This window comes from Oncorhynchus gorbuscha, linkage group LG21 (genome assembly GCF_021184085.1).
Source record: "Oncorhynchus gorbuscha isolate QuinsamMale2020 ecotype Even-year linkage group LG21, OgorEven_v1.0, whole genome shotgun sequence".
Classification (NCBI taxonomy): domain Eukaryota; kingdom Metazoa; phylum Chordata; class Actinopteri; order Salmoniformes; family Salmonidae; genus Oncorhynchus; species Oncorhynchus gorbuscha.
In genome coordinates, this window is record NC_060193.1 from 15,904,516 (window position 1) to 15,927,270 (window position 22,755).

Here is a 22,755-nt window from a genome sequence, read left to right on the forward strand (position 1 = left end):
TACTCTACTGTACTCTAATTGAATGTTTTGCACTGTGCTCTAGTGAACTGGAACCTACTCTATTGCACTGTGCTCATCTGAATTGTACCCTACTCTATTGTACTGTACTCTACTTTACTGTACCCTACACTACTGTACCCTACTATATTGTACTGTGCTCTACTGAACAATACCCTACCCTATTGCACTATCCTCTCCTTTACTGTACCTTACTCTATTGTACTGTGCTCTACTGAACTATACCCTGCTCTACTGAACTATACTCTACTCTATTGTACTGTACCCTACTCTACTGTACCCTACTCTATTGTACTGTGCTCAACTGTACTGTACCCTACTCTATTGCACTGTACCCTAATCTACTGAAATGTACCCTACTCTATTGTACTGTACTCTACTGTACTGTACCCTACTCTATTGTACTCTACTGTACTGTACCTTACTCTACTGTACTCTACTGTACTGTACCCTACTCTATTGTACTGTACAGAACTGTACCCTAATCTATTGTACTGTACTCCACTGTACCCTACTCTATTTTACTGTGCTCTTCTGAACTGTACTCTACTGTACTCTAATTGAATGTTTTGCACTGTGCTCTACTGAACTGTACCCTACTCTATTGTACTGTAATCTAGGGAACTGGAACCTACTCTATCGCACTGTGCTCATCTGAATTGTACCCTACTCTATTGTACTGTACCCTACTCTATTGTACTGTGCTCCACTGTACTGCACTCTACTGAACTGTACCCTACTCTATTGTACTGTGCTCCACTGTACTGTACTCTACTGTACTCTAATTGAATGTTTTGCACTGTGCTCTAGTGAACTGGAACCTACTCTATTGCACTGTGCTCATCTGAATTGTACCCTACTCTATTGTACTGTACTCTACTTTACTGTACCCTACACTACTGTACCCTACTCTATTGTACTGTGCTCTACTGAACTATACCCTACTCTATTGCAAGGGCCTCTCCTTTACTGTACCTTACTCTATTGTACTGTGCTCTACTGAACTATACCCTGCTCTACTGAACTATACTCTACTCTATTGTACTGTACCCTACTCTATGGAACTGTACCTTACTCTATTGCACTGTGCTCTCCTTTACTGTACCTTACTCTATTGTACTGTGCTCTACTGTACTATACCCTACTCTATTGCACTGTCCTCTCCTTTACTGTACCTTACTCTATTGTACTGTGCTCTACTGAACTTTACCCTACTCTATTGTACTGTACCCTACTCTATTGTACTGTACTCTACTGAACTGTACCCTACTCTATTGTACTGTGCTCTACCCCAACTCTACCCTATTCTAGTGTACTGTACTGTACCCTACTCTATTGTACTGTAATCTAGTGAACTGGTCCCTACTCTATTGTACTATAATCTAGTGAACTGGAACCTACTCTATCGCACTGTGCTCATCTGAATTGTACCCTACTCTATTGTACTGTACTCTACTTTACTGTACCCTACTCTACTGTACCCTACTCTATTGTACTGTGCTCAACTGTACTGTACCCTACTCTATTGCACTGTACCCTAATCTACTGAAATGTACCCTACTCTATTGTACTGTACTCTACTGTACTGTACCCTACTCTATTGTACTCTACTGTACTGTACCTTACTCTACTGTACTCTACTGTACTGTACCCTACTCTATTGTACTGTACAGAACTGTACCCTAATCTATTGTACTGTACTCCACTGTACCCTACTCTATTTTACTGTGCTCTTCTGAACTGTACTCTACTGTACTCTAATTGAATGTTTTGCACTGTGCTCTACTGAACTGTACCCTACTCTATTGTACTGTAATCTAGGGAACTGGCTCTACTACCTACTCTATCGCACTGTGCTCATCTGAATTGTACCCTACTCTATTGTACTGTACCCTACTCTATTGTACTGTGCTCCACTGTACTGCACTCTACTGAACTGTACCCTACTCTATTGTACTGTGCTCCACTGTACTGTACTCTACTGTACTCTAATTGAATGTTTTGCACTGTGCTCTAGTGAACTGGAACCTACTCTATTGCACTGTGCTCATCTGAATTGTACCCTACTCTATTGTACTGTACTCTACTTTACTGTACCCTACACTACTGTACCCTACTATATTGTACTGTGCTCTACTGAACAATACCCTACCCTATTGCACTATCCTCTCCTTTACTGTACCTTACTCTATTGTACTGTGCTCTACTGAACTATACCCTGCTCTACTGAACTATACTCTACTCTATTGTACTGTACCCTACTCTATTGTACTGTACCATACTCTATTGTACTGTACCCTACTCTATTGTACTGTGCTCTACTGAACTATACCCTACTCTATTGCAAGGGCCTCTCCTTTACTGTACCTTACTCTATTGTACTGTGCTCTACTGAACTATACCCTGCTCTACTGAACTATACTCTACTCTATTGTACTGTACCCTACTCTATGGAACTGTACCTTACTCTATTGCACTGTGCTCTCCTTTACTGTACCTTACTCTATTGTACTGTGCTCTACTGTACTATACCCTACTCTATTGCACTGTCCTCTCCTTTACTGTACCTTACTCTATTGTACTGTGCTCTACTGAACTTTACCCTACTCTATTGTACTGTACCCTACTCTATTGTACTGTACTCTACTGAACTGTACCCTAGCCCATTGTACTGTACTCTACTGAACTATACCCTACTCTATTGTACTGTGCTCTACTGTACTTTACCCTACTCTATTGTACTGAACTCCACAGAACTGTACCCTAATCTATTGTACTGTACTCTGCTGATATATACCCTACTATTTGGTACTGTGCTCTCCTGTACTGTACCCTACTCTATTGTAGTGTGCTATACTTAACTCTACCCTATTCTAGTGTACTCTACTGTACTGTACCTTACTCTATTGTACTGTGCTCTACTGTACTATACCCTACACTATTGCACTGTCCTCTCCTTTACTGTACCTTACTCTATTGTACTGTGCTCTACTGTACTTTACCCTACTCTATTGCACTGTCCTCTCCTTTACTGTACCTTACTCTATTGTACTGTGCTCTACTGAACTATACCCTACTCTATTGCACTGTGCTCTAATCTTCTGTGCCCTACTCTTTTGTACTGTGCTCCACTGTACTGTACCCTACTCTATTGTACTGTGCTCCTCTGAACTGTACTCTACTGTACTCTAATTGAATGTTTTGCACTGTGCTCTACTGAACTGGACCCTACTCTATTGTACTGTACTCTACTGAAGTGGAACCTACTCTATTGCACTGTGCTAATCTGAATTGTACCCTACTCTATTGTACTGTACTCTACTTTACTGTACCCTACACTACTGTAACCTACTATAATGTACTGTGCTCTACTGAACTATACCCTACTCTATTGTACTCTACTGTACTGTACCCTACTCTATTGTACTGTGCTCTGCTCTACTATGCCCTACTCTATTGTACTGTGGTCTACTGAACTCTTCCCTATTCTAGTGTACTCTACTGTACTGTACCCTACTCTATTGTACTGTGCTCTACTGAACTATACTCTACTCTATTGCACTGTGCTCTGCTCTACTGTGCCCTACTCTATTGTACTGTACTCTACTAAACTATACTCTACTCTATTGCACTGTGCTCTGCTCTACTGTGCCCTACTCTATTGTACTGTGCTCAACTGAATTGTACCCTACTCTATTGCACTGTGCTCTTCTGAACTGTGCTCTACTGTACTCTAATTGAATGTTTTGCACTGTGCTCTGCTGAACTGGACCCTACTCTATTGTACTGTAATCTAGTGATTTGGAACCTACTCTATTGTACTGTACTCTACTTTACTGTACCCTACACTACTGTAACCTACTATAATGTACTGTGCTCTACTGAACTATACCCTACTCTATTGTACTCTACTGTACTGTACCCTACTCTATTGTACTGTGTACTCTATTGTACTGTGTGCTCTTCTATTCTGAACTATACCCTACTCTATTGCACTGTCCTCTCCTTAACTGTACCCTACTCTATTGTACTGTGCTCAACTGTACTGTACCCTACTCTATTGCACTGTACCCTAATCTACTGAACTGTTCCCTGCTCTATTGCACTGTCCTCTCCTTTACTGTACCTTACTCTATCGTACTGTGCTCAACTGTACTGTACCCTACTCTATTGCACTGTACCCTAATCTACTGAACTGGTCCCTACTCTATTGTGCTGTAATCTAGTGAACTGGAACCTACTCTATTGCACTGTGCTCATCTGAATTGTACCCTACTCTATTGTACTGTACTCTACTTTGCTGTACCCTACTCTACTGTACCCTACTCTATTGTACTGTGCTCTAATGAACTATACCCTACTCTATTGTACTGTACCCTACTCTATTGTACTGTACCCTACTCTATTGTACTGTACCCTACTCTACTGTACCCTACACTATTGTACTGTGCTTTACTGAACTATACCCTACTCTATTGTACTGTACCTTACTCTATTGTACTGTACCCTACTCTATTGTACTGTACCCTACTCTACTGTACCCTACACTATTGTACTGTGCTTTACTGAACTATACCCTACTCTATTGTACTGTACCCTACTCTATTGTACTGTACCCTACTCTATTGTACTGTACCCTACTCTACTGTACCCTACACTATTGTACTGTGCTTTACTGAACTATACCCTACTCTATTGTACTGTACCCTACTCTATTGTACTGTACCCTACTCTACTATACCCTACTCTATTGTACTGTACCCTACTCTACTATACCCTACTCTATTGTACTGTACCCTACTCTACTATACCCTACTCTATTGTACTGTACCCTACTCTACTATACCCTACTCTATTGTACTGTACCCTACTCTACTATACCCTACTCTATTGTACTGTACCCTACTCTACTATACCCTACTCTATTGTACTGTACCCTACTCTACTATACCCTACTCTATTGTACTATACCCTACTCTATTGTACTGTACCCTACTCTACTATACCCTACTCTATTGTACTGTACCCTACTCTACTATACCCTACTCTATTGTACTGTACCCTACTCTACTATACCCTACTCTATTGTACTGTACCCTACTCTATTGTACTGTACCCTACTCTACTGTACCCTACTCTATTGTACTGTACCCTACTCTACTATACCCTACTATATTGTACTGTACCTTACTCTATTGTACTGTACCCTACTCTACTATACCCTACTCTATTGTACTGTACCCTACTCTATTGTACTGTACCCTACTCTACTGTACCCTACTCTATTGTACTGTGCTCTACTGAACTATACCCTACTCTTTTGCACTGTCCTCTCCTTTACTGTACCTTACTCTATTGTACTTTGCTCTACTTTACTATACCCTACTCTATTGTACTGTACCCTACTCTATTGTACTGTACCCTACTCTATTGTACTGTGCCCTACTGTACTATACCCTACTCTATTGCACTGTACCCTGATCTACTGAACTGTTCCCTGCTCTATTGTATTGGTTATCTTATGCTTGTGTGCGGCTTCTCAGCCATGGAAACCCATATCATGAAGCTCCCAACAAACATTTATTGTGCTGAGTTTGCTTCTAGAGGCAGTTTGGAATGCAGTAGTTAGTGTTTCAATGGAGGACAGACAATCTTTACGTGCTCCGCACTTCAGCACTCGACGATCCCGTTCTGTGCGCTGGTGTGAACTACCATATTGCAGAAGTTGTTACTCATAGATGTTTCCACTTCACAATAACAGCACTTACAGTTGACTACAGTTAGCTCTATCATTGCAGAAATCTGACAAACTGAGTTGTTAGACAGGTGGCATCCTATGACGGTGTCACATTGAAAGTCACTGAGCTCTTCAGTAAGGCCATTCTACTGCCAATGTTTGTCTATGGAGATTGCATGGCTGTGTGCTTGATTTTATACACATGTCAGCAACGGATGTGGCTGAAAAAGCCGAATCCACTAATTTGAAAGCGTGTCCACATACTTTTGCATATATAGTTTATATGTCTAAAATAATAGTTACCGTACTACTTACTGAAGTCAGATCATACTTTGGAAAGATTGTTGCTCTGACTGCATTTGTCTTTATATACATTTATGTGAATTCTAACTGAATTGAGTCAACATATGTCAAATATACTTTTATCACAATGTTACAGCATCAGCTGAATTACCAGACAGGTATCCAAATGTTTTGTACATTATTTTCACAGCTCTTCCCAAAACTACTCTGACTGTGAAGCCAAACCCTGCATTCACTGGAGAGACAGTCACTCTGATGTGTTCAGTTACGTATGACAGTAGACGGAACTATCAGTGGTACAAAGACTGGAATTATAATGTAGTGTCCCAGTCTGTCAGACACACTATAACAGGAGACACCTTCACTATCAGTAGAGCTGCTGAGTCTGACCAGGGTCAGTACTGGTGTGAAGGGAACAGAGCGTCTAGACCCATATCTTCACAACCAAGTGATCCTGTCACTCTCACTGTAAAAGGTGAGTTACTTTCTGTTTTTGTCATAAAGATGGACACTATTTATATTGTGTCATAATTCTTCGTTAAAGTATTGGGACAGTGTTGTTCTGTGAAGTCTCCAAACTCCAAAGCAGTAACAAACATATTGTTAAATTAGTTTAGTACAAAGTAATTGTTTATATACACACTGTATTTCTATTGCGAGGAGTCTGTCCTGTACACTGACTCCTAAACTTCATGTTTGAACATAAAGGAAAACATTTATATAGAGGTTTCATCTTTGTATCTGTGCCATTATGGTGTCTTGTTAAAACACGGGCAGCACATCTACATGTTAATGTTGCATGTGCCATAATCTACCAACTGTGTTACAGAGGACCACCATGTGGGTAGTGGACACTTCAGGAAAAAGAGTAGAGTTTTGAGATGTATAGACAACAGGGGTTTCCAACCCTCCAAGACCCCAAACATTGACAAATATTTGACCAATACATTACTACTACTACTACACACTTCTCTTCTATACTGTACCCTGCTCTACTGGACTCTACTGTACTGTACCCTACTCTATTGTACTCTACTGTACCCTACTCTATTGTACTCTACTGTACTGAACTGTACCCTACTCTATTGTACTGTGCTCTACTGAACTGTACCCTACTCTATTGTACTGAATTCCACAGAACTGTACCCTACTCTATTGTACTCTACTCTACTGTACTGTACCCTACTCTATTGTACTCTACTGTACTGAACTGTACCCTACTCTATTGTACTGTGCTCTACTGTAATGTACCCTACTCTATTGTACTGTGTTCTACTGAACTGTACCCTACTCTATTGTACTGTGTTCTACTGAACTGTACCCTACTCTATTGTACTGTGTACCCTACTCTATTGTACTGTGCTCTACTGAACTATACCCTACTCTATTGCAAGGGCCTCTCCTTTACTGTACCTTACTCTATTGTACTGTGCTCTACTGAACTATACCCTGCTCTACTGAACTATACTCTACTCTATTGTACTGTACCCTACTCTATGGAACTGTACCTTACTCTATTGCACTGTGCTCTCCTTTACTGTACCTTACTCTATTGTACTGTGCTCTACTGTACTATACCCTACTCTATTGCACTGTCCTCTCCTTTACTGTACCTTACTCTATTGTACTGTGCTCTACTGAACTTTACCCTACTCTATTGTACTGTACCCTACTCTATTGTACTGTACTCTACTGAACTGTACCCTACCCCATTGTACTGTGCTCTACTGAACTATACCCTACTCTATTGTACTGTGCTCTACTGTACTTTACCCTACTCTATTGTACTGAACTCCACAGAACTGTACCCTAATCTATTGTACTGTACTCTGCTGATATATACCCTACTATTTGGTACTGTGCTCTCCTGTACTGTACCCTACTCTATTGTAGTGTGCTATACTTAACTCTACCCTATTCTAGTGTACTCTACTGTACTGTACCTTACTCTATTGTACTGTGCTCTACTGTACTATACCCTACACTATTGCACTGTCCTCTCCTTTACTGTACCTTACTCTATTGTACGGTGCTCTACTGTACTTTACCCTACTCTATTGCACTGTCCTCTCCTTTACTGTACCTTACTCTATTGTACTGTGCTCTACTGAACTATACCCTACTCTATTGCACTGTGCTCTAATCTTCTGTGCCCTACTCTTTTGTACTGTGCTCCACTGTACTGTACCCTACTCTATTGTACTGTGCTCCTCTGAACTGTACTCTACTGTACTCTAATTGAATGTTTTGCACTGTGCTCTACTGAACTGGACCCTACTCTATTGTACTGTACTCTACTGAAGTGGAACCTACTCTATTGCACTGTGCTAATCTGAATTGTACCCTACTCTATTGTACTGTACTCTACTTTACTGTACCCTACACTACTGTAACCTACTATAATGTACTGTGCTCTACTGAACTATACCCTACTCTATTGTACTCTACTGTACTGTACCCTACTCTATTGTACTGTGCTCTGCTCTACTATGCCCTACTCTATTGTACTGTGGTCTACTGAACTCTTCCCTATTCTAGTGTACTCTACTGTACTGTACCCTACTCTATTGTACTGTGCTCTACTGAACTATACTCTACTCTATTGCACTGTGCTCTGCTCTACTGTGCCCTACTCTATTGTACTGTACTCTACTAAACTATACTCTACTCTATTGCACTGTGCTCTGCTCTACTGTGCCCTACTCTATTGTACTGTGCTCAACTGAATTGTACCCTACTCTATTGCACTGTGCTCTTCTGAACTGTGCTCTACTGTACTCTAATTGAATGTTTTGCACTGTGCTCTGCTGAACTGGACCCTACTCTATTGTACTGTAATCTAGTGATTTGGAACCTACTCTATTGTACTGTACTCTACTTTACTGTACCCTACTCTACTGTACCCTACTATATTGTACTGTGCTCTACTGAACTATACCCTACTCTATTGCACTGTCCTCTCCTTAACTGTACCCTACTCTATTGTACTGTGCTCAACTGTACTGTACCCTACTCTATTGCACTGTACCCTAATCTACTGAACTGTTCCCTGCTCTATTGCACTGTCCTCTCCTTTACTGTACCTTACTCTATCGTACTGTGCTCAACTGTACTGTACCCTACTCTATTGCACTGTACCCTAATCTACTGAACTGGTCCCTACTCTATTGTGCTGTAATCTAGTGAACTGGAACCTACTCTATTGCACTGTGCTCATCTGAATTGTACCCTACTCTATTGTACTGTACTCTACTTTGCTGTACCCTACTCTACTGTACCCTACTCTATTGTACTGTGCTCTAATGAACTATACCCTACTCTATTGTACTGTACCCTACTCTATTGTACTGTACCCTACTCTATTGTACTGTACCCTACTCTACTGTACCCTACACTATTGTACTGTGCTTTACTGAACTATACCCTACTCTATTGTACTGTACCTTACTCTATTGTACTGTACCCTACTCTATTGTACTGTACCCTACTCTACTGTACCCTACACTATTGTACTGTGCTTTACTGAACTATACCCTACTCTATTGTACTGTACCCTACTCTATTGTACTGTACCCTACTCTATTGTACTGTACCCTACTCTACTGTACCCTACACTATTGTACTGTGCTTTACTGAACTATACCCTACTCTATTGTACTGTACCCTACTCTATTGTACTGTACCCTACTCTACTATACCCTACTCTATTGTACTGTACCCTACTCTACTATACCCTACTCTATTGTACTGTACCCTACTCTACTATACCCTACTCTATTGTACTGTACCCTACTCTACTATACCCTACTCTATTGTACTGTACCCTACTCTACTATACCCTACTCTATTGTACTGTACCCTACTCTACTATACCCTACTCTATTGTACTGCTACCCTACTCTACTATACCCTACTCTATTGTACTGTACCCTACTCTACTATACCCTACTCTATTGTACTATACCCTACTCTATTGTACTGTACCCTACTCTACTATACCCTACTCTATTGTACTGTACCCTACTCTACTATACCCTACTCTATTGTACTGTACCCTACTCTACTATACCCTACTCTATTGTACTGTACCCTACTCTATTGTACTGTGCCCTACTCTACTGTACCCTACTCTATTGTACTGTACCCTACTCTACTATACCCTACTATATTGTACTGTACCTTACTCTATTGTACTGTACCCTACTCTACTATACCCTACTCTATTGTACTGTACCATACTCTATTGTACTGTACCCTACTCTACTGTACCCTACTCTATTGTACTGTGCTCTACTGAACTATACCCTACTCTTTTGCACTGTCCTCTCCTTTACTGTACCTTACTCTATTGTACTTTGCTCTACTTTACTATACCCTACTCTATTGTACTGTACCCTACTCTATTGTACTGTACCCTACTCTATTGTACTGTGCCCTACTGTACTATACCCTACTCTATTGCACTGTACCCTGATCTACTGAACTGTTCCCTGCTCTATTGTATTGGTTATCTTATGCTTGTGTGCGGCTTCTCAGCCATGGAAACCCATATCATGAAGCTCCCAACAAACATTTATTGTGCTGAGTTTGCTTCTAGAGGCAGTTTGGAATGCAGTAGTTAGTGTTTCAATGGAGGACAGACAATCTTTACGTGCTCCGCACTTCAGCACTCGACGATCCCGTTCTGTGCGCTGGTGTGAACTACCATATTGCAGAAGTTGTTACTCATAGATGTTTCCACTTCACAATAACAGCACTTACAGTTGACTACAGTTAGCTCTATCATTGCAGAAATCTGACAAACTGAGTTGTTAGACAGGTGGCATCCTATGACGGTGTCACATTGAAAGTCACTGAGCTCTTCAGTAAGGCCATTCTACTGCCAATGTTTGTCTATGGAGATTGCATGGCTGTGTGCTTGATTTTATACACATGTCAGCAACGGATGTGGCTGAAAAAGCCGAATCCACTAATTTGAAAGCGTGTCCACATACTTTTGCATATATAGTTTATATGTCTAAAATAATAGTTACCGTACTACTTACTGAAGTCAGATCATACTTTGGAAAGATTGTTGCTCTGACTGCATTTGTCTTTATATACATTTATGTGAATTCTAACTGAATTGAGTCAACATATGTCAAATATACTTTTATCACAATGTTACAGCATCAGCTGAATTACCAGACAGGTATCCAAATGTTTTGTACATTATTTTCACAGCTCTTCCCAAAACTACTCTGACTGTGAAGCCAAACCCTGCATTCACTGGAGAGACAGTCACTCTGATGTGTTCAGTTACGTATGACAGTAGACGGAACTATCAGTGGTACAAAGACTGGAATTATAATGTAGTGTCCCAGTCTGTCAGACACACTATAACAGGAGACACCTTCACTATCAGTAGAGCTGCTGAGTCTGACCAGGGTCAGTACTGGTGTGAAGGGAACAGAGCGTCTAGACCCATATCTTCACAACCAAGTGATCCTGTCACTCTCACTGTAAAAGGTGAGTTACTTTCTGTTTTTGTCATAAAGATGGACACTATTTATATTGTGTCATAATTCTTCGTTAAAGTATTGGGACAGTGTTGTTCTGTGAAGTCTCCAAACTCCAAAGCAGTAACAAACATATTGTTAAATTAGTTTAGTACAAAGTAATTGTTTATATACACACTGTATTTCTATTGCGAGGAGTCTGTCCTGTACACTGACTCCTAAACTTCATGTTTGAACATAAAGGAAAACATTTATATAGAGGTTTCATCTTTGTATCTGTGCCATTATGGTGTCTTGTTAAAACACGGGCAGCACATCTACATGTTAATGTTGCATGTGCCATAATCTACCAACTGTGTTACAGAGGACCACCATGTGGGTAGTGGACACTTCAGGAAAAAGAGTAGAGTTTTGAGATGTATAGACAACAGGGGTTTCCAACCCTCCAAGACCCCAAACATTGACAAATATTTGACCAATACATTACTACTACTACTACACACTTCTCTTCTATACTGTACCCTGCTCTACTGGACTCTACTGTACTGTACCCTACTCTATTGTACTCTACTGTACCCTACTCTATTGTACTCTACTGTACTGAACTGTACCCTACTCTATTGTACTGTGCTCTACTGAACTGTACCCTACTCTATTGTACTGAATTCCACAGAACTGTACCCTACTCTATTGTACTCTACTCTACTGTACTGTACCCTACTCTATTGTACTCTACTGTACTGAACTGTACCCTACTCTATTGTACTGTGCTCTACTGTAATGTACCCTACTCTATTGTACTGTGTTCTACTGAACTGTACCCTACTCTATTGTACTGTGTTCTACTGAACTGTACCCTACTCTATTGTACTGTACCCTACTCTATTGTACTGTGCTCTACTGAACTATACCCTACTCTATTGCAAGGGCCTCTCCTTTACTGTACCTTACTCTATTGTACTGTGCTCTACTGAACTATACCCTGCTCTACTGAACTATACTCTACTCTATTGTACTGTACCCTACTCTATGGAACTGTACCTTACTCTATTGCACTGTGCTCTCCTTTACTGTACCTTACTCTATTGTACTGTGCTCTACTGTACTATACCCTACTCTATTGCACTGTCCTCTCCTTTACTGTACCTTACTCTATTGTACTGTGCTCTACTGAACTTTACCCTACTCTATTGTACTGTACCCTACTCTATTGTACTGTACTCTACTGAACTGTACCCTACCCCATTGTACTGTGCTCTACTGAACTATACCCTACTCTATTGTACTGTGCTCTACTGTACTTTACCCTACTCTATTGTACTGAACTCCACAGAACTGTACCCTAATCTATTGTACTGTACTCTGCTGATATATACCCTACTATTTGGTACTGTGCTCTCCTGTACTGTACCCTACTCTATTGTAGTGTGCTATACTTAACTCTACCCTATTCTAGTGTACTCTACTGTACTGTACCTTACTCTATTGTACTGTGCTCTACTGTACTATACCCTACACTATTGCACTGTCCTCTCCTTTACTGTACCTTACTCTATTGTACGGTGCTCTACTGTACTTTACCCTACTCTATTGCACTGTCCTCTCCTTTACTGTACCTTACTCTATTGTACTGTGCTCTACTGAACTATACCCTACTCTATTGCACTGTGCTCTAATCTTCTGTGCCCTACTCTTTTGTACTGTGCTCCACTGTACTGTACCCTACTCTATTGTACTGTGCTCCTCTGAACTGTACTCTACTGTACTCTAATTGAATGTTTTGCACTGTGCTCTACTGAACTGGACCCTACTCTATTGTACTGTACTCTACTGAAGTGGAACCTACTCTATTGCACTGTGCTAATCTGAATTGTACCCTACTCTATTGTACTGTACTCTACTTTACTGTACCCTACACTACTGTAACCTACTATAATGTACTGTGCTCTACTGAACTATACCCTACTCTATTGTACTCTACTGTACTGTACCCTACTCTATTGTACTGTGCTCTGCTCTACTATGCCCTACTCTATTGTACTGTGGTCTACTGAACTCTTCCCTATTCTAGTGTACTCTACTGTACTGTACCCTACTCTATTGTACTGTGCTCTACTGAACTATACTCTACTCTATTGCACTGTGCTCTGCTCTACTGTGCCCTACTCTATTGTACTGTACTCTACTAAACTATACTCTACTCTATTGCACTGTGCTCTGCTCTACTGTGCCCTACTCTATTGTACTGTGCTCAACTGAATTGTACCCTACTCTATTGCACTGTGCTCTTCTGAACTGTGCTCTACTGTACTCTAATTGAATGTTTTGCACTGTGCTCTGCTGAACTGGACCCTACTCTATTGTACTGTAATCTAGTGATTTGGAACCTACTCTATTGTACTGTACTCTACTTTACTGTACCCTACTCTACTGTACCCTACTATATTGTACTGTGCTCTACTGAACTATACCCTACTCTATTGCACTGTCCTCTCCTTAACTGTACCCTACTCTATTGTACTGTGCTCAACTGTACTGTACCCTACTCTATTGCACTGTACCCTAATCTACTGAACTGTTCCCTGCTCTATTGCACTGTCCTCTCCTTTACTGTACCTTACTCTATCGTACTGTGCTCAACTGTACTGTACCCTACTCTATTGCACTGTACCCTAATCTACTGAACTGGTCCCTACTCTATTGTGCTGTAATCTAGTGAACTGGAACCTACTCTATTGCACTGTGCTCATCTGAATTGTACCCTACTCTATTGTACTGTACTCTACTTTGCTGTACCCTACTCTACTGTACCCTACTCTATTGTACTGTGCTCTAATGAACTATACCCTACTCTATTGTACTGTACCCTACTCTATTGTACTGTACCCTACTCTATTGTACTGTACCCTACTCTACTGTACCCTACACTATTGTACTGTGCTTTACTGAACTATACCCTACTCTATTGTACTGTACCTTACTCTATTGTACTGTACCCTACTCTATTGTACTGTACCCTACTCTACTGTACCCTACACTATTGTACTGTGCTTTACTGAACTATACCCTACTCTATTGTACTGTACCCTACTCTATTGTACTGTACCATACTCTATTGTACTGTACCCTACTCTACTGTACCCTACACTATTGTACTGTGCTTTACTGAACTATACCCTACTCTATTGTACTGTACCCTACTCTATTGTACTGTACCCTACTCTACTATACCCTACTCTATTGTACTGTACCCTACTCTACTATACCCTACTCTATTGTACTGTACCCTACTCTACTATACCCTACTCTATTGTACTGTACCCTACTCTACTATACCCTACTCTCTATTGTACTGTACCCTACTCTACTATACCCTACTCTATTGTACTGTACCCTACTCTACTATACCCTACTCTATTGTACTGTACCCTACTCTACTATACCCTACTCTATTGTACTATACCCTACTCTACTATACCCTACTCTATTGTACTATACCCTACTCTATTGTACTGTACCCTACTCTACTATACCCTACTCTATTGTACTGTACCCTACTCTACTATACCCTACTCTATTGTACTGTACCCTACTCTACTATACCCTACTCTATTGTACTGTACCCTACTCTATTGTACTGTACCCTACTCTACTGTACCCTACTCTATTGTACTGTACCCTACTCTACTATACCCTACTATATTGTACTGTACCTTACTCTATTGTACTGTACCCTACTCTACTATACCCTACTCTATTGTACTGTACCATACTCTATTGTACTGTACCCTACTCTACTGTACCCTACTCTATTGTACTGTGCTCTACTGAACTATACCCTACTCTTTTGCACTGTCCTCTCCTTTACTGTACCTTACTCTATTGTACTTTGCTCTACTTTACTATACCCTACTCTATTGTACTGTACCCTACTCTATTGTACTGTACCCTACTCTATTGTACTGTGCCCTACTGTACTATACCCTACTCTATTGCACTGTACCCTGATCTACTGAACTGTTCCCTGCTCTATTGTATTGGTTATCTTATGCTTGTGTGCGGCTTCTCAGCCATGGAAACCCATATCATGAAGCTCCCAACAAACATTTATTGTGCTGAGTTTGCTTCTAGAGGCAGTTTGGAATGCAGTAGTTAGTGTTTCAATGGAGGACAGACAATCTTTACGTGCTCCGCACTTCAGCACTCGACGATCCCGTTCTGTGCGCTGGTGTGAACTACCATATTGCAGAAGTTGTTACTCATAGATGTTTCCACTTCACAATAACAGCACTTACAGTTGACTACAGTTAGCTCTATCATTGCAGAAATCTGACAAACTGAGTTGTTAGACAGGTGGCATCCTATGACGGTGTCACATTGAAAGTCACTGAGCTCTTCAGTAAGGCCATTCTACTGCCAATGTTTGTCTATGGAGATTGCATGGCTGTGTGCTTGATTTTATACACATGTCAGCAACGGATGTGGCTGAAAAAGCCGAATCCACTAATTTGAAAGCGTGTCCACATACTTTTGCATATATAGTTTATATGTCTAAAATAATAGTTACCGTACTACTTACTGAAGTCAGATCATACTTTGGAAAGATTGTTGCTCTGACTGCATTTGTCTTTATATACATTTATGTGAATTCTAACTGAATTGAGTCAACATATGTCAAATATACTTTTATCACAATGTTACAGCATCAGCTGAATTACCAGACAGGTATCCAAATGTTTTGTACATTATTTTCACAGCTCTTCCCAAAACTACTCTGACTGTGAAGCCAAACCCTGCATTCACTGGAGAGACAGTCACTCTGATGTGTTCAGTTACGTATGACAGTAGACGGAACTATCAGTGGTACAAAGACTGGAATTATAATGTAGTGTCCCAGTCTGTCAGACACACTATAACAGGAGACACCTTCACTATCAGTAGAGCTGCTGAGTCTGACCAGGGTCAGTACTGGTGTGAAGGGAACAGAGCGTCTAGACCCATATCTTCACAACCAAGTGATCCTGTCACTCTCACTGTAAAAGGTGAGTTACTTTCTGTTTTTGTCATAAAGATGGACACTATTTATATTGTGTCATAATTCTTCGTTAAAGTATTGGGACAGTGTTGTTCTGTGAAGTCTCCAAACTCCAAAGCAGTAACAAACATATTGTTAAATTAGTTTAGTACAAAGTAATTGTTTATATACACACTGTATTTCTATTGCGAGGAGTCTGTCCTGTACACTGACTCCTAAACTTCATGTTTGAACATAAAGGAAAACATTTATATAGAGGTTTCATCTTTGTATCTGTGCCATTATGGTGTCTTGTTAAAACACGGGCAGCACATCTACATGTTAATGTTGCATGTGCCATAATCTACCAACTGTGTTACAGAGGACCACCATGTGGGTAGTGGACACTTCAGGAAAAAGAGTAGAGTTTTGAGATGTATAGACAACAGGGGTTTCCAACCCTCCAAGACCCCAAACATTGACAAATATTTGACCAATACATTACTACTACTACTACACACTTCTCTTCTATACTGTACCCTGCTCTACTGGACTCTACTGTACTGTACCCTACTCTATTGTACTCTACTGTACCCTACTCTATTGTACTCTACTGTACTGAACTGTACCCTACTCTATTGTACTGTGCTCTACTGAACTGTACCCTACTCTATTGTACTGAATTCCACAGAACTGTACCCTACTCTATTGTACTCTACTCTACTGTACTGTACCCTACTCTATTGTACTCTACTGTACTGAACTGTACCCTACTCTATTGTACTGTGCTCTACTGTAATGTACCCTACTCTATTGTACTGTGTTCTACTGAACTGTACCCTACTCTATTGTACTGTGTTCTACTGAACTGTACCCTACTCTATTGTACTGTACCCTACTCTATTGTACTGTGCTCTACTGAACTATACCCTACTCTATTGCAAGGGCCTCTCCTTTACTGTACCTTACTCTATTGTACTGTGCTCTACTGAACTATACCCTGCTCTACTGAACTATACTCTACTCTATTGTACTGTACCCTACTCTATGGAACTGTAACTTACTCTATTGCACTGTGCTCTCCTTTACTGTACCTTACTCTATTGTACTGTGCTCTACTGTACTATACCCTACTCTATTGCACTGTCCTCTCCTTTACTGTACCTTACTCTATTGTACTGTGCTCTACTGAACTTTACCCTACTCTATTGTACTGTACCCTACTCTATTGTACTGTACTCTACTGAACTGTACCCTACCCCATTGTACTGTGCTCTACTGAACTATACCCTACTCTATTGTACTGTGCTCTACTGTACTTTACCCTACTCTATTGTACTGAACTCCACAGAACTGTACCCTAATCTATTGTACTGTACTCTGCTGATATATACCCTACTATTTGGTACTGTGCTCTCCTGTACTGTACCCTACTCTATTGTAGTGTGCTATACTTAACTCTACCCTATTCTAGTGTACTCTACTGTACTGTACCTTACTCTATTGTACTGTGCTCTACTGTACTATACCCTACACTATTGCACTGTCCTCTCCTTTACTGTACCTTACTCTATTGTACGGTGCTCTACTGTACTTTACCCTACTCTATTGCACTGTCCTCTCCTTTACTGTACCTTACTCTATTGTACTGTGATCTACTGAACTATACCCTACTCTATTGCACTGTGCTCTAATCTTCTGTGCCCTACTCTTTTGTACTGTGATCCACTGTACTGTACCCTACTCTATTGTACTGTGCTCCTCTGAACTGTACTCTACTGTACTCTAATTGAATGTTTTGCACTGTGCTCTACTGAACTGGACCCTACTCTATTGTACTGTACTCTACTGAAGTGGAACCTACTCTATTGCACTGTGTTAATCTGAATTGTACCCTACTCTATTGTACTGTACTCTACTTTACTGTACCCTACACTACTGTAACCTACTATAATGTACTGTGCTCTACTGAACTATACCCTACTCTATTGTACTCTACTGTACTGTACCCTACTCTATTGTACTGTGCTCTGCTCTACTATGCCCTACTCTATTGTACTGTGGTCTACTGAACTCTTCCCTATTCTAGTGTACTCTACTGTACTGTACCCTACTCTATTGTACTGTGCTCTACTGAACTATACTCTACTCTATTGCACTGTGCTCTGCTCTACTGTGCCCTACTCTATTGTACTGTACTCTACTAAACTATACTCTACTCTATTGCACTGTGCTCTGCTCTACTGTGCCCTACTCTATTGTACTGTGCTCAACTGAATTGTACCCTACTCTATTGCACTGTGCTCTTCTGAACTGTGCTCTACTGTACTCTAATTGAATGTTTTGCACTGTGCTCTGCTGAACTGGACCCTACTCTATTGTACTGTAATCTAGTGATTTGGAACCTACTCTATTGTACTGTACTCTACTTTACTGTACCCTACTCTACTGTACCCTACTATATTGTACTGTGCTCTACTGAACTATACCCTACTCTATTGCATTGTCCTCTCCTTAACTGTACCCTACTCTATTGTACTGTGCTCAACTGTACTGTACCCTACTCTATTGCACTGTACCCTAATCTACTGAACTGTTCCCTGCTCTATTGCACTGTCCTCTCCTTTACTGTACCTTACTCTATCGTACTGTGCTCAACTGTACTGTACCCTACTCTATTGCACTGTACCCTAATCTACTGAACTGGTCCCTACTCTATTGTGCTGTAATCTAGTGAACTGGAACCTACTCTATTGCACTGTGCTCATCTGAATTGTACCCTACTCTATTGTACTGTACTCTACTTTGCTGTACCCTACTCTACTGTACCCTACTCTATTGTACTGTGCTCTAATGAACTATACCCTACTCTATTGTACTGTACCCTACTCTATTGTACTGTACCCTACTCTATTGTACTGTACCCTACTCTACTGTACCCTACACTATTGTACTGTGCTTTACTGAACTATACCCTACTCTATTGTACTGTACCTTACTCTATTGTACTGTACCCTACTCTATTGTACTGTACCCTACTCTACTGTACCCTACACTATTGTACTGTGCTTTACTGAACTATACCCTACTCTATTGTACTGTACCCTACTCTATTGTACTGTACCCTACTCTACTATACCCTACTCTATTGTACTGTACCCTACTCTACTATACCCTACTCTATTGTACTGTACCCTACTCTACTATACCCTACTCTATTGTACTGTACCCTACTCTACTATACCCTACTCTATTGTACTGTACCCTACTCTACTATACCCTACTCTATTGTACTGTACCCTACTCTACTATACCCTACTCTATTGTACTATACCCTACTCTATTGTACTGTACCCTACTCTACTATACCCTACTCTATTGTACTGTACCCTACTCTACTATACCCTACTCTATTGTACTGTACCCTACTCTACTATACCCTACTCTATTGTACTGTACCCTACTCTATTGTACTGTACCCTACTCTACTGTACCCTACTCTATTGTACTGTGCTCTACTGAACTATACCCTACTCTTTTGCACTGTCCTCTCCTTTACTGTACCTTACTCTATTGTACTTTGCTCTACTTTACTATACCCTACTCTATTGTACTGTACCCTACTCTATTGTACTGTACCCTACTCTATTGTACTGTGCCCTACTGTACTATACCCTACTCTATTGCACTGTACCCTGATCTACTGAACTGTTCCCTGCTCTATTGTATTGGTTATCTTATGCTTGTGTGCGGCTTCTCAGCCATGGAAACCCATATCATGAAGCTCCCAACAAACATTTATTGTGCTGAGTTTGCTTCTAGAGGCAGTTTGGAATGCAGTAGTTAGTGTTTCAATGGAGGACAGACAATCTTTACGTGCTCCGCACTTCAGCACTCGACGATCCCGTTCTGTGCGCTGGTGTGAACTACCATATTGCAGAAGTTGTTACTCATAGATGTTTCCACTTCACAATAACAGCACTTACAGTTGACTACAGTTAGCTCTATCATTGCAGAAATCTGACAAACTGAGTTGTTAGACAGGTGGCATCCTATGACGGTGTCACATTGAAAGTCACTGAGCTCTTCAGTAAGGCCATTCTACTGCCAATGTTTGTCTATGGAGATTGCATGGCTGTGTGCTTGATTTTATACACATGTCAGCAACGGATGTGGCTGAAAAAGCCGAATCCACTAATTTGAAAGCGTGTCCACATACTTTTGCATATATAGTTTATATGTCTAAAATAATAGTTACCGTACTACTTACTGAAGTCAGATCATACTTTGGAAAGATTGTTGCTCTGACTGCATTTGTCTTTATATACATTTATGTGAATTCTAACTGAATTGAGTCAACATATGTCAAATATACTTTTATCACAATGTTACAGCATCAGCTGAATTACCAGACAGGTATCCAAATGTTTTGTACATTATTTTCACAGCTCTTCCCAAAACTACTCTGACTGTGAAGCCAAACCCTGCATTCACTGGAGAGACAGTCACTCTGATGTGTTCAGTTACGTATGACAGTAGACGGAACTATCAGTGGTACAAAGACTGGAATTATAATGTAGTGTCCCAGTCTGTCAGACACACTATAACAGGAGACACCTTCACTATCAGTAGAGCTGCTGAGTCTGACCAGGGTCAGTACTGGTGTGAAGGGAACAGAGCGTCTAGACCCATATCTTCACAACCAAGTGATCCTGTCACTCTCACTGTAAAAGGTGAGTTACTTTCTGTTTTTGTCATAAAGATGGACACTATTTATATTGTGTCATAATTCTTCGTTAAAGTATTGGGACAGTGTTGTTCTGTGAAGTCTCCAAACTCCAAAGCAGTAACAAACATATTGTTAAATTAGTTTAGTACAAAGTAATTGTTTATATACACACTGTATTTCTATTTCGAGGAGTCTGTCCTGTACACTGACTCCTAAACTTCATGTTTGAACATAAAGGAAAACATTTATATAGAGGTTTCATCTTTGTATCTGTGCCATTATGGTGTCTTGTTAAAACACGGGCAGCACATCTACATGTTAATGTTGCATGTGCCATAATCTACCAACTGTGTTACAGAGGACCACCATGTGGGTAGTGGACACTTCAGGAAAAAGAGTAGAGTTTTAAGATGTATAGACAACAGGGGGTTTCCAACCCTCCAAGACCCCAAACATTGACAAATATTTGACCAATACATTACTACTACTACTACACACTTCTCTTCTATACTGTACCCTGCTCTACTGGACTCTACTGTACTGTACCCTACTCTATTGTACTCTACTGTACCCTACTCTATTGTACTCTACTGTACTGAACTGTACCCTACTCTATTGTACTGTGCTCTACTGAACTGTACCCTACTCTATTGTACTGAATTCCACAGAACTGTACCCTACTCTATTGTACTCTACTCTACTGTACTGTACCCTACTCTATTGTACTCTACTGTACTGAACTGTACCCTACTCTATTGTACTGTGCTCTACTGTAATGTACCCTACTCTATTGTACTGTGTTCTACTGAACTGTACCCTACTCTATTGTACTGTGTTCTACTGAACTGTACCCTACTCTATTGTACTGAACTCCACAGAACTGTACCCTACTCTATTGTACTCTACTGTACTGTACCCTAGTCTATTGTACTGTGCGCTACTGAACTGTACCCTACTCTATTGTATTGTACTGTACTGTACCCTACTCTATTGTACTGTGCGCTACTAAACTGTACCCTACTCTATGGTACTGTACTGTACTGTACTGTACCCTACTCTATTGTACTGAACTCCACAGAACTGTACCCAAATCTATTGTACTGTAATCTGCTGATATATACCCTATTCTATTGTACTGTACTCTACTGCACTCTACCCTATTCTATTATACTCTACTGTACTGTACCCTTCTCTATTGTACTGTCCTCTACTGAACTATACCCTACTCTATTGCACTGTGCTCTGCTCTACTGTACCCTAATATATTGTACTGTACTCTACTGAACTGGACCCTACTCTATTGTACTGTACTCTACTGTACTCTAATTGAATGTTTTGCACTGTGCACTACTGAACTGGACCCTACTCTATTGTACTGTACTCTACTGTACTGTACTGTACTCTATTGCACTGTGCTCATCTGAATTGTACCCTACTCTATTGTACTGTGCTCAAC

The 22,755-nt window shown here is 40.5% G+C and overlaps 1 protein-coding gene across 1 annotated transcript in view; it reads left to right on the top strand.

The window, feature by feature from the left end:
- Window positions 1-22,755, top strand: part of LOC124008794 (obscurin-like) — a 77,103-nt gene that overhangs the window by 36,892 nt on the left and 17,456 nt on the right. Inside the window, exons 3-6 of the mRNA XM_046320349.1 lie at window positions 6,249-6,533; window positions 11,282-11,566; window positions 16,314-16,598; window positions 21,019-21,303. Coding sequence (XP_046176305.1) covers window positions 6,249-6,533; window positions 11,282-11,566; window positions 16,314-16,598; window positions 21,019-21,303 — 1,140 coding nt within the window. The remainder of the gene's footprint in view (window positions 1-6,248; window positions 6,534-11,281; window positions 11,567-16,313; window positions 16,599-21,018; window positions 21,304-22,755) is intronic.